We start from the raw sequence: 13,760 nt of genomic DNA on the forward strand, positions 1-13,760 counted from the left end.
CTAACTCCATATTCCTCCAGAAAGTCTTCCTTGACTACCTGAGGTGGAGCTGCCCTTCTATGTACTCCCATAGTACCACCGCGTGCATGAGCCGTAACACGTGAGACATCATGCTGAAATGATTCCTGTGCAGGACTCTCTCTTCTGTGACTAGCCTAGAGCTCCTTAAGAGTAGAGAGTGTTTTAATCTGCTTTGTTTCCCAAGGTTCTAGTAGAATTTCTGGCAAACAGTATGGTGTTTTTTTTGTTTTGTTTTGTTTTGTTTTTTAAAGATTTTATTTATTTATTTGACAGAGAGAGACACAGCAAGAGAGGGAACACAAGCAGGGGGAGTGGGAGAGGGAGAAACAGGCTTCCTGCTGAGCAGGGAGCCTGATGTGGGGCTCGATCCCAGGACCCCAGGATCATGACCTGAGCCGAAGGCAGGCGCTTAACAACTGAGCCACCCAGGCGCCCCAAACAGTATGGTTTTTACCCGCTAAAAACAGACATCACTTCTTGAGTGGTTCTCTCCATGAGTGTGTTTGTTCACTCTACCTTGAAATTGCTTGTATCTGAATTGATGAGCATGAGTTGTTTGTTTCCCTGAAGTGACCATTCTTATTCTTTTCTTCGTTCCCTATCTAAGAGATATACTGGTTTTTATTCTTTATCTGTGGAGTTCCCCAAAACTTTATACTTGGGGAGTGGTTTCCATTTATCTCACTCTCTTATTTGCTTTTGTTTAAGGGTATTTGTCAAAAATACATGACGGGAAGGAAAGAATCAAATGATATTATAGTCAGGGGATCCATAGCCTTCTCATGTTTATCATGTTGGGTTTTGATGAGGGGAAGAAGCAAGAGAGGACAGGGAGACTGATGTTTGGAAATGATGAACTGGTGCAGTTAGAACCTGGGGCGGGGTGGGGGGCAGATTTGGAGGATGCTGCGGCAGCATCCACCTGCTGTGCTCCCTTTCTCTTTTTTGCTATTACCTGGAGTCCACATATTTCCTAAACTTCCACATGCCCTGATCTAGCATCATAGCTTACACTTTGGGGGCCCTGAGGTCAGTGTTGAAGAATGGACCAGGGATGTGTAAAATGCCCCAACTGGGGTTGCAAAAACTAGGACAGATGGGCATTGCACAGGGCCCTAGGGAGCCCAGGGATTCATGCTGTGACCCCATCATTAGACGTTTTGTAGATGAACGTGCCCTGGGTCTTGCTTTTTAGTAAAGATTGTCTAGTAAATTTGAAAGATGCTATTTGGTGGAAGATCCAGATAAATCTGACAGATGTACTAAGACTTTATTCTGTGACTTCCTGGACTCATAAAAAGTTCTTTCTAATGACAATATGGAGAGGTCCAGAACATCGTACACAACAAAAGTGCCAGGCTTCCACAAGATTTTCTGTGCACCTGTCGTGTCACAAAAATTACTCAGTATTCCCACCCCTTTCCTTTAGTCCTTCATTACAGAGATTCTGGCTTTCCCCTGTTAGACCACCTGTCACCCAACACTGGGTTGGTATGATATTGCCTGCCAAAACCCAGTGTCATCTCTTAGAGGTTAGAATGTCACCAAAGGCCATGTGGGCTCTGTTCCCACCCCAGTCTCTTCCTCTCCTCTGCCACTTTAAGAATACTACCACAGATCTAAGAATACCAACCTGCTGTTACAGGTCACTGTACCTTAACTGTTGCTGTTCCCTGTACCCAGAACTCCCTTCCCATCTTTGTCAAGTAACTCTTGTTCGCAACCCAGAGCAAATGGATACAACATACCTGCACAAAAATACACACAAACTGGTGCTAAGAATGTTACTGACATCAGTTATAGCACTTAACTTGTATTTGCTGGATACTGCCCATGTGCTGGGTTTAAGTAGAAGAGGAAGATGACGGGTTCAGGGCCCATGCAGTTGGTACACACAAGTACTTGTGTATATATGTATATAATTTCATCCCATATTCATATTAATCCTAGGAGTTGGAGGCTGTCCTCATTTATAGATCAGGAAAATGAGCTCTCAGTAGTTATGAAATTTTCCTAAGATCCCTCAGCTGGTCACTGGCAGAGCCAGGTGTCTAGCCTGGATTTGTCTGACTCTAAATCTAAACCTACATCATATTACAGGGAAGACATACAGTAAAGAATAAATACAATGGGCCTCTTCTAACCAAATTTGGGATAAAAAGGCACATCAAAAAGAATAATGCTGGGTATTCAGGAGGGCACCTATTATGATGAGCACTGGGTGTTATACGCAACTACTGAATCGTTGAACACTGCATCAAAAACTAATGAGGTGCTGTATGCTGGCTGACTGAATGTAATAAAAAAAAAGCATAATGATGAAGGAGATAATAAGGAGGGAGACAGGGAAATTTCTAGAATAAAGGAGATTAAGAAAACATGGCAGAGGGGGGTGGGAGGATGGGTTAGCCTGGTGGTGGGTATTGAGGAGGGCACATTCTACATGGAGCACTGGGTGTTATGCACAAACAATGAATCATGGAACACTTCATATGATGAACACTTACATAATGATGTAATGTATGGGGATTAACATAAGAATAAAAAAAAAAAAAAGAAAAGAAAACATGGCAGATACAACACTTAAGTTTTTCAAAGTCCATGAGTCCTGGTTTTTGAGAGAGAGAGAAATGGGAAAAGTTCTTTACAAAGAGTGACAGTGGTGAAGGAATGATAAAATTTTTAAAATCCCCATTCATCGATGGGTACTAAAATCCCTGGATGAAAGGATGTCCCATGGTTTCTACGTATCACCCCATGGATTACTTATTAATTACAAAGGGGGAAATATCTCTTTACAGCAGAAAGTTGGTTGGGCACCACTTTATTTTTTTTTAAGATTTTATTTATTTATTTGACAGAGAGAGAGACAGTGAGAGAGGGAACACAAGCAGGGGGAGTGGGAGAGGGAGAAGCAGGCTTCCCGCGGAACAGGGAGCCTGATGCGGGACTCGATCCCAGGACCCTGGGATCATGACCTGAGCCGAAGGCAGACGCCCAACGACTGAGCCACCCAGGCGCCCCGGTTGGGCACCACTTTAACCAAGCAGTCAAGCTTTTGTCACCAAGAATGAGGCAACCCAGGCGCCTGGGTGGCTCAGTCAGTTAAGCAACTGCCTTCGGCTCAGGTCATGATCCCAGGGTCCTGGGACTGAGTCCCACGTCTGGCTCCCTGCTCAGGGGGGAGCCTGCTTCTCCCTCTGCCCCTCCCCCTGCTTGTGCTCTGTCTGTCTGACTCGCTCTCTCTCTCAAAAATAAATATATAAATAAAAATGAAAAAAACAATTTAAAAAAGATGAGGCAACCCGACTGTATTCCTCCTGTGTGCAGTGGAAGGGGCGCAGCCTCACCCACGTGGTGTTCTTACTAAATAGGAAGTGTTTACCATGAATCTAATCATGACGAGACAGACAAATCCACAATGTGACAAGTTCTGCAAGCAATTAGCCTGGACACGTCTGTGGATCAGCCAAGAGCAGTGCATGAACCTTTCCTGGGTCCTGGGCCATCAGGGGGCGGGCAACGGGCAGGACTCCCCTTCTCAGTGACAGCTGAGGGGGGCTTGGTCAGTGAGAAGCGCCTCCTTAGGGTCCGACACAAGTCCCCTTTGCTCCTCCTCCCCAGTCACCGCCACCTCTTCCCTCCACTGTGCGCGGGTTCAGGGATGACAGAGGAGGGTAAGCCTGTGCTCCCCTCTCAGGGCAGATGGGCTGTCTTCCTGTTTCTCAGGCTCAAGGAAGGGTTGCCACTCTCACCGCGCAGCCCCTTCCTGGCCTCTGTGACCTCATCGACTTGCAGTCTGCCCCTTGGCTGGCTCCCTGGCCTTCATGGAAGCTCTGTCCCTCCTTTTATTGAGATGAGTGGCGACTACCTTGGATGCTTAGATATCCTTCTGTCGGCGCCTCCCCCCTCCCTGCACACCTCCTCCATCCCCCCCACCACCTGTGGTTATTTGCCATCATTTGTCATAGAACTTTGAGGCTTTGCTTGTCTTGCAGGTTCAAGTATGAATGGTCTCGAAGAGCCTAGCATTGCCAAGCGACTCAGGGGCACTCCTGAACGGATCGAGCTGGAGAACTACCGCCTGTCTGTGAAACAGGCCGAGGAGCTGGAGGAGGTGCCCGAGGAGACGCAGGCTGAGCACAACCTGAGCAGTGTGCTGGACAAAGGCGCAGAGGAGGACGTGGCCAGCAGGTCAGCCTGTGCCCGCGGTCTGTAGCCCCGTTTTCCTGTGTTCTGCTTCATGCCTGTGCTTTGTCCTAGCAGCCCCTTCCCCAGATGAATATACCGTCCTAATGGGGGGAGGCAGCACTGTACCCTCGGCATGGGATCTGGGTGCCACCTACCAGCTGTGTGACACTAGGCAAGTCATGTAACCTCTCTGTGCCTCCATTTCCTCATCTATGACATGAAGGCCATACTAGGACTTTCCTCCCAGAATTGGTGTGAGGGTTAAATAGCAAGAAGTGTTTAAAACAGTACGTGGCGTGCATGTTGATTGGCGATTGCCTTTAGTACTCCTTTGCATGGCACCGGACCATTCCCAAAGGACTTCCGTGTCCATCACCTCACTTGATCGTCCTCGAAGGAGGCCTGTGAAGTAGACCAGAGCCTATATCTTATCACTCTGTAATTACGGAAACTGCTGGTGACTAATACTAGGATCATGGATTGACTAAGACTCAGACTCAGGTTTCCCGGATCCAAGTCCAGGATGCTTCCTGTTTTCCCTACTGGCTGCTGATCTTCCCCTTTCCACGCAGTTCCCTGTCTCTTCATCTCGTTAGCCAGTAAGAATCACAACCCATGGGACGTAATTCAGAGATTTCAGTAAGTATTTCTTGGACACCTACCATGGCCTTAACACTTTGTCATTTGTTGAAAAGGTAACATAACAAAAATGACAGTCCCGGGTCCTGCCCTCAGGCTGTTGTTGACAGGTGTACTGGAGGGATAAGACATGTGCAGAGGGACAACAGGAGGCCTGAAGCAGTGTGCTGTAGGGGCGAGCGGGTCAGCGGTAGGAGCTTCAGTGTTGGAATTAGGGGCTCCTGTTATGACACCAGTTCTCCCTGCAGTCTTGGGGAAGCCACCTCACCTGTCCAGGCTTCTTCCTTCCTCCTCTAGGTAAAGAGAGGAGCAGAAAACCTGCATCTCAGGGGCTATACACACAGCCAGTGGTTTTGTGCATGGCCATGCCAGTGTTTTAATGATGTCTCACTGAGTGATGCCTGAGGGGAACGTGCGCCCTCCAGCCCCCCCAGGACTCCCTGAGTCCACTGTCTTTGCCCCAGGACCTTATGTTCATTACTGCCCAGGTCTGCCAGGGTCAGTACAGGATTCAGAGTGCTCCATGGAAGATGATCAAGGCCACCAAAAGAGAACAAGATGAAAGAGGGAGTAAAATCACTATTGTTCAGACTGTCCTGCAGGGCTTCTGGTGTGGGAGCATGTCCTGTGTCTCCCAGACTGGTGGAGGCTTTGCATTAATGCTGAGGCACACGCTGGATGCTTCTTTGTGGCCAAGATTTGCATTTCTAAAAAGTTCCCAGGTGGTCCTATTGTCTAGAGACCACACTTTTCAAACCTCTGCTCTAAATTTCCCTGATGGTAAGGGCCACCTGGGACACTTGGTAAAAAGGTAAATCCTGGACTCTCCCCTGGAGTAGCCGAGTTGGTGGGCTTGGGGTGGAGACCAGGAGTACCTATTTTGAACAAACACCTTGCGTGAGTCTTATGGGTGTCCTGATTTAGTTTACCCAAGCAGAGACTACCGGGGCGCCTGGGTGGCTCAGTTGTTAAGCGTCTGCCTTCAGCTCAGTTCATGATCCCAGGGTCCTGGGATCAAGCCCCACATCGGGCTTCCTGCTCTGCGGGAAGCCTGCTTCTCCCTCTCCCACACTCCCTGCTTGTGTTCCCTCTCTCGCTGTGTCTCCCTCTGTCAAATAAATAAAATCTTAAAAAAAAAAAAAAAAAAAAAGACTACTGGCCCAGACCTAATTAGCTCCATGACCCTTCCTTGGAGTGGGGGAGGGAAGAGCATCTTCCAAAGGAGACCCTGGAAATTGTACTTTTATTTTCTCTGGGAGAGAACAGGTACCTGAAGACAAAAGAAAACTAGCTTTTTTTTTTTTTAAGATTTTATTTATTTGAGAGAGAGAGAGAGGGAGAGCACAGAGTGAGAGTGAGAGGGAGAAGCAGATTCCCTGCTGAGCAGAGAGCACAGTGTGGGACTCAGTCCCAGGACCCTGAGATCATGACCTGAGCCGAAGGCAGACGCTTAATGGACTGAGCCACCCAGGCATCGCAAAAACTAGCTTTATGATTTTAGTTTTGTTTACCCCTGATTGCCTAGCTGGGCAACTTTGCCCCAGGTGATGAAGATGGCTTGGGCAGCACCCATCTGCTGAGGGCCTCCAGTGTTTGCACATCCCTGACCCTGAAGAACAAGTCAGTGAGGTCTAGAGCAAACAGGTGCCCTTTCCGGATGGGGCAGCCAGGTCACAGAGGACTCCCCGGAAGTCCGTGACGGGCTAGCCCGAAGGGGCTTGGTCTTCCATGGGAATAACACAATGAGGAGAAGCCCCTCCTTCAAGGCTGACCATAAGCAAGTGGAAATTTCTGACTGGTCCTCTCTCCCCCTCACCCCTTTGCCAGCAGAGGCAGTAATGTGAGCCACTGCTGAGCAGGATGCCGCTTTTAGCACAGATTAAATTTCCATCGTGCAATGATTGCTGGACAACATACATCTCCAGCAGTCTGCTGAGCAGTGTAGTGTTCACACAGTTGTCAGAGTGGATGAGATCTAGGAGTGGACTCTCTGATTATAGAGTGGATTCATTTAAAAATGAAAGCTATGATTCCCTATTTTCCCTTGAAAACCACCTGAGAACTTAAAGTGATATTTCACACAGCAGTCTGTCTCGTTCACAGTAGGGTCTGCCCAAATTTCCAGTCTCCACTTTGTGAAGTTGGACCCAGGCAGCAAGGAGATGGTCCTGGTCTTATTTCTGGGTTTGTCACCCTGACAGCTGCTAGTGGCTGAAGGACTCCTGGGTTCTTGGCAAACCATCCAAGAAGGCACAGTGTGACAATGGTGTGGACATCGGTGGGAATCCTGACCTCTCACACCAAGGATCCAACCTCTTTAAGCTTCGATGGCCTCATTTATAACAGTGGGGATATTAGTATGTCCTAGAGTCCCAGAGTTGTCGTGTCCTAGAGTTAATGTGTAATTAAGTGACCTAATTCATGTGAAGTGCCTTGTGCTGCGTAGCAGTTCGTAGAGCTCAGTGAGTGTTCACTATCGCTGTTGTTATCATCCTTGGCCCTTCCTCTCCTGGCGTGGCAGAACCTCTGCTTGGCCCATTTAAGTGTGGAGCAAATCTTGTTTTTTTAGAATCTAGTCCGTGTGCCCTGCTCTGGCTTCCTCCTACCAGGCCCAATCATAGCCTCAATGAGAGGAAACTCAGGGAAAGTGCTTTGAGATCAGTGACAGCATAAATATTGTAGCAGGGAGGATTTTTGCAAGATGTTCTTCTAACCGAAAGGGTCTGCTCCTACTGATGGACTTCAGAGGTCTCATCTCCATGACCTCTGTGAATTTAGGCAGCAGCTTGCCCTGGCTTTGCCCGGTTGTGCTCCCTTGCACATCCTTGCCTGTTTGGGCTGTGCGAGACCCCATGGTAAGCCCTGCAGCGAGCCGAGCAGACCTGACCTTGCTGTCAGAGAGCTCGCAGTCCAGGGGGAGCCCACCCACATCGAACAGTCACACACAGCGATAGATTGTTTCAAATGCAGAAACAGATACCTGTCATGATGGAATGCTGACCTTGAGGACTACAATTTCTGGCCCTCATCTCTCCTAGGAGGCTATAAATTGAGAGGTCACCCTCTCTTCCCAAAAGGACAGAGAAGTTGGTTGTCTGTGTTGTATTTTGTTCTGGTGTAGCGATTCTCCCCACTTAAAAACTTTCTAGGCTGACAACCAAGTGGCAGGGGGTGGTCTGCCTCACACTACATTCCTCCTGTACTCCCTTCCTCCTAGCCTCTTCAAAGGCCAGACCCAGAAATTCAGGTACTGAAAACAGCCAGAAAATGTAGAATGAGCTTGAGATACTGAATTTACACTGTGAATCTTGCATGAGGTAAGGAGCCTGGTGAGACTCAAAGGACAGCTCCAAGGTCCCAGGGAGATATGACCTGGGAAGGAACAGTTGGCAATACCTGTTCGTCTCTCTGTCCTTCACAAAGGGAGGGAGGCTGGTTTGCCTGTCTCAGATTTTCAGAAGCAATGTAGCCAGGCCTCTCGGAAATGGACTGAGAGCTGGTAGCTTATGAAGAGAGGCAAGGGTTGACCTTTCCACCCGATTTTTTATGCTCTGTGCTTCACTTGCTATTTTCCCTTGGTCCTTGAGCTATCGTAAAACTAGCCAGGGTGGCACTCAGAGCTCTAAGTGAGGCCCCATTGCCCTCATCATGGAGTATTCATTGCTCACATTATGCCCAGTGCCACTGCCCTCGTGACAGGGCACACGGTACAAGGAGCTGGAAAGCTGCAGTGAGGACTCCTTGAGCCTGCTGACTCCAGGGGTAACCTTGTATGCCTGGCTGTGAAGGAAGGACAAGCTGGCCTGCCTTCTACCCACCTAAAATTTTAACAAATTTACGTAAGATTTAAGATGAGCGTAGTAGTCATTCTTATCCTTATTTCATATTTGAAAGATGTTAGGTGATATACGTTGGGTTACACATTGTTGATAAGTAGTAAGAATGTAAACAAATGAAAACACAAAAGTAAGGCAAAAATAATACCTGAGTAAGTCATGAAAGTAAGTCACAATCCAAATGCCAAGCTTTCCGTGGCCCAAATTCTTATGTTTACTCACCTTAAACTGCCTCCTCTCAACCCTCCCACTGCAGTTATGTTCTACCTTCTTTTGTCATTGCCGTGTTTGCATCTTAGCTCCCCATGAGAATAAGGATCTTTTCTATGTCACCTTTGTATCCTCTGCAGTGTCTAGGAAGTGCATTACAAGTAGAAGATGCTAAGCAAGTTTTCGTGGGTGGATGAATGAATAAGTGAATGAAGTAGTATTCGCCAGAGGGAGCTGCCTACAGTAAGAAGCTGACCCTCTTTATTTTTGTACCTACTGGGTGAACTTTAATAGGTACTCAAAAATGTTCATTGAATGAATGAAGGAACATGTAAATGAGTAAACAGATAAGTGAATAGCCTGAATCCCAGAGTGTAACACAAACATGAAAATCAGGAAAATCCCTAACCTTCACAACATTTCTCCAAGGCAGGTATTAACATTGCCTCCTTACTGATGAGGATGCGGAAACTCCGCAGAAGTAATCAGCTCAAGGTCATACAGCTGGTAAGGAACAGAGCCAGTGTGGCCCTGTGAGAATTGGCCACCTGAGAAGTCGTGGGCAGACAGCCTCCAGGACTGCCCTCCCTTCTGACTCGGCTGAAGTATGGGAGTTCCCAAAACCACCCTCAAGTTCATTAATTTGTCAGAACTCACTAAAAGGTTTATACTCATGGTTATGGTTTAATTACAGGGAAGGATACTGATTGAAATCAGCCAGGTGAAGAAGTACACAGGGCAGAGGCCAAGAAAGTACAGATGCGGACCTTCCATCATCCTCTCCCTGTGGAGTCAGGGCAGTGTTACTTTCTTGGTATTAATGTGTGACAAAGTCCGTAAAGTGTTACTCACCCAAGCCTTGATGTTAAGAGATGTATTGGGGCTCCATTACCCAGGCATTGATTGATTGATTATCTATGTGGTGTGATTGATCTCAGTCTCCAGACCAACTAATACTGCGTGATTCAAGCCTAAATTATTCGTCTTTCAGACGTGGTCAGCCCTCTCCCTAAATCACATTGTTAGACTCTCCACCGTGACCCAGGGATTCCAGGGAAATAAGACATTCCCATCAGGCAGGACTTCCGGGGGGCTTAGGGTTGACCTCCCAGGCCCCAAGACAAAGGCCAGGCCTCTTTGAGGAAGGTGGGATTCTTTACTGCACAGGTACTAATAGCGCTAGGAGTGGGGTGTCATTGACCTTCTCACACTGTATTCACTGGTTCCTTCTCCACGTGCACAACCCCACTCCGGGTGGGGAGAGAGCAGCCCACCATCACAGGAAGACAGACTGGACAACAACCCCGTGCGCGACGCCTCTGGGGTTTGGGGCTCTCTCATCCCAGCGGTTGGGCCCTGCTGGATTGTAAAAGCCACATGTCCTCCAGCCCAGTCAACTACACATTTCTCACTGAGGGCAAAGCCTCTCCTGAAAAAGACTTCTGGGGAATTATCGGACCATGAAATAGGTCTGAGAAACTTCGTTGGTGCGGTGATGATTGGGGTTTTTCTCCTGCTTTACAGCCCCACTGAGAGTACTGAATTTTATTCTTGTACCACCTGTTGACTGCTCACTCTGCCGCAGGGGAGGAGGGTAAAGATGCTCTGGGGTGGTGGCCACGAGGGTGGAGGTCTGTGATTTTGGCTTGCTTAAGTCACAGCTAGTGTCTCTGGCATTTCAGTGCCACTTCCCTTTTCGAGCTGAGCACTGGGCTCTGTGCCGTCAGGGAGAATGGTGGAAAACGTGGCTGGTTGTCAAGGGTGATGGTCCCAGGGATGCAGTATTTGTTTCCCTGCTCTCCCCATGGTCCCTGTTCTGCAACTTCAGTGAGCGGTGCCTTTGCTGCTGTGTTAACTGTGCGTTCCTCATAGTGTCGCGCTCCAGGGCACACATCGGGGGGGCTTCGGGAACGCTGCGGGACTGAGTGTGTGGCCTTCACTCCAGCACACGCACCTCGATGGCCAGCCCGTCTGTGGCTAAAACTGCAGTTCAGGCCTCCTGGAGGCAGCTCTTTCTCACCGTGCTTCTCACCAGAGCTTTCCAGCCCACCTGAGTCAAGCAGATTTGAGTTCCTCAAATCAAACAGTAGATCATGAGGAAAGGAGACTTTCTCTCCATTCTTGATTCCTGGGGTCATGCGTTCATATCTGAATGGGTCCATGCCCCCTACTGTCTCTGAGGGCCTCTAAAACTGAGCTCGGTGGAGTGCTGTTCACCGAAGAGAGGGCCCCACCAGACTGGACTGTTGGCTCATGGGGCTTTATGTAAGGGTTACGCGTACGTGTGTGTTTTCTCTGGCCCTCTACTCACTCTCCTTCCCCTCGTGTGTCTTACCGGGGCGGGGGAGCTTGCTGCACCCCTCCGTGCCTGTCCTCTCTCCCTTCCTGCCCAGCAGTTGCTTTGCTGGGACATTTTGCCTCCAGTTGTGGCTTTTAACCGTCTCCTCACTTTGGTTGTGTGGTTGTTTCCCCCACAGCAGTTCTGAGTCCGAGATGGAGGAAGAGGAGGAGGAGGAGCCTCCTCTGCCCACCTCAGACCTGGGTGGCGTTCCTTGGAAGGAGGCTGTGAGGATCCATGCTCTTCTGAAAGGAAAGAGTGAAGAGGAACTAGAGGCCTCAAAGAGCTACGGGCCTGGGAACGAAGAGGAGGAGGAGGAAGAGTATGAAGAGGAGGAGGAGGAGGAAGAATATGAGGAGGAGGAGGAAGAGTCTAGTGAAGGTCAGAAAAAAAATCTCTTCTCCTAACTCTGATCCTGTCCCATCCCAGAGGCAGTCTGTTCCATGCCTGAGTAAGGTTTCTGTGGCTGGAGTCACACAGCTGGAGTCTGGCACACAGATGTGCCTCCCACAGCCCCAGAGACCATCCCTCCTGCCTCTTTCTGACCTTAGTTTCGGGGGCAGAGGAGGCCACTGACAATAGAGTCCCTTGTGCACATTCTGAGGAGAAACTGGAAGTGGAAGGCAGAGGGTCAGCAGAAGGACTTCATCCAAATAAGGTTACTCATCCTCCTATCCTCATTTTCTCTCTTTTTTTCCTTAGTTTCAGTTAAAGAAATTTATTTTAATAAAGGGAATTTAGCTTTCTAGAGGATTCCCTGACTCAGAGTCCAGGATATTGGAGGCTGCAGAGCACTGAATCTCACTCTGCTCAGAGCTGTAGTCACTGAGGAGGGGCTAGGTGCCCACGAGACAAGGCTCGGTTGATGACAGGTAGTAACGTGTTTGGACCAGTGTCCTTAGAAGGAGCATCTGTTCCAGCACTAAGTCAGTCTGGTTGGCTCTGACTTGAAATGTTTCAGTTCTGTCCCTGTCTCTGGCTGTGTGTGTCTTTGAGTGATGAGGAAGAACTTGGGTCTCCTTTTCTTGCCTCTGTAAGAGAGAGGGTCGTTCTTTCCCTGCCCTGGCTGCACAGAAGTCTGGTGGGTGGTAAGGAAGAAACTAGGGCAGGTAGATACCTGAGTCCCCCTGACAGCGGTGCCATGTCAGTTCACGGCCGAGCTCTCTCCCCAGGACACATGGAGTGGAGAAGGACATGGGCCTTTAAAGCACCAGTCCTTCCCAGCCGTTGTCAGAGGAGCACGTTAAATTCAGGACAGCACTGGGCCTCGAGGAGTTGGCACTAGATTTCTCTGCTGCTCTTCCTGCTTACCTCTGCCCCTCCCGGAATTCATGTGCTTGGCCGCGCAGATCCCATCCCCGCAGCCTGGCACGGGAAGGCCCGAGTGCTGACCAGATGCAGAGCCCTTCCCAGACAGGGTGCACGGTACTGAGACGGTCCTGAGAGCTGTGTAGCTCCCCCTGGTGAGGCAGGGCAGGCAAGAGGAAAGCACAGCCTCCTCAGGCCCCTAAGGGGCTTCTCCAGACCTAGTTCTCCTGCGCTCTTCCCTCCAAAGATGGAGGCTGGGGTGAGGCCTACAGAGGCAGCCCTTGGTGGCCTGTCCCTCCCTCCTCATTCTGATGAGAAATGCGTAAGGTCCATGTAAGGAGGAGGCAGGCCGTGGGCTGGGAAGCTGTCAGCTTGAGTTCTCCATCCTGCTGTGGCTGGCTCAGGCTCAGGGCTGCCCCCGTGTCCATGTAGTCAGGGGGGCGATCGTGCTCACAGTGCATCGGGGGAAAGGTGTTTTGTTTGTATCATTTCAGACGTCATTATCTCTAGCTGGTGATTCATATGTCCGGTGGCTTTAGCCCCAGACACAGCTAAGAGTCAAAGTCTGTACCCTTTGTGGGAGAGTTTAGCCCTGCTTTCCTCCACACAGACTTAATTTCCTGGATCTGGAACTAGCGTCAAGAACCAGCCTGCAGGGATGGGATTTAATGGGAGAAACATACCGACAAATTCAGCCCAACCCTGGACCTGTGTTCCTAGCCCGTGGTGTGTGTAGCTTCTGGGCAGTGGACTTCTATGGCTGTGTAGACAGTGACAGGCTGTTCTTGCCTTGCACCTGAAGATAACTCTTCTCTATTCTCTTTCCTCCCTTCCATTCTCTCTTCTGTTTATCCCCGCGTGGGATTCTTGATGCTGTGTTTGTGGGTGTCTGGCTCCCCCTGCTGTAGAAGGGGAGTACTGCCCCTGGGACAGAGAACTCCTGCAAGGCCAGTGGCTCCAGCAGCTGTCAAAGGAAGAAGCTATGGGTACACGTAAAGGTACCCGCTCTGCCCGTTGCCCACCTTCTACCCTGGCTCCCTAGCAGCCATCCAGAATTTGCCATCAAGAGCAGGTCCCACATGAAAAGATCTGTGCTTTATAAAGCTGCCCTGGCAGGCTTTGGCCATGTACCTAGCTCGGCACCTGTCCCTGGGCCAGCCTTCATGAATGGTCATGTACAAAATAGCATGTAAGACAAAGGAGAGTCAAGGGGCAGT

General features: G+C 49.4%; 1 protein-coding gene across 4 annotated transcripts in view; it reads left to right on the forward strand.

Moving 5' to 3' along the window:
- Window positions 1–13,760, forward strand: part of MICAL3 (microtubule associated monooxygenase, calponin and LIM domain containing 3) — a 198,256-nt gene that overhangs the window by 142,241 nt on the left and 42,255 nt on the right. For all 4 annotated transcript variants that reach the window (XM_081820923.1, XM_081820925.1, XM_081820926.1 and 1 more), the window contains 2 exons: window positions 4,020–4,215; window positions 11,375–11,616. In XM_081820923.1, the coding sequence (XP_081677049.1) occupies window positions 4,020–4,215; window positions 11,375–11,616 (438 nt within the window). The remainder of the gene's footprint in view (window positions 1–4,019; window positions 4,216–11,374; window positions 11,617–13,760) is intronic.

The sequence above is a fragment of the Leptonychotes weddellii genome, chromosome 5, assembly GCF_054177405.1.
Source record: "Leptonychotes weddellii isolate Sample4059 chromosome 5, ASM5417740v2, whole genome shotgun sequence".
In the NCBI taxonomy this organism is placed as follows: Eukaryota; Metazoa; Chordata; class Mammalia; order Carnivora; family Phocidae; genus Leptonychotes; species Leptonychotes weddellii.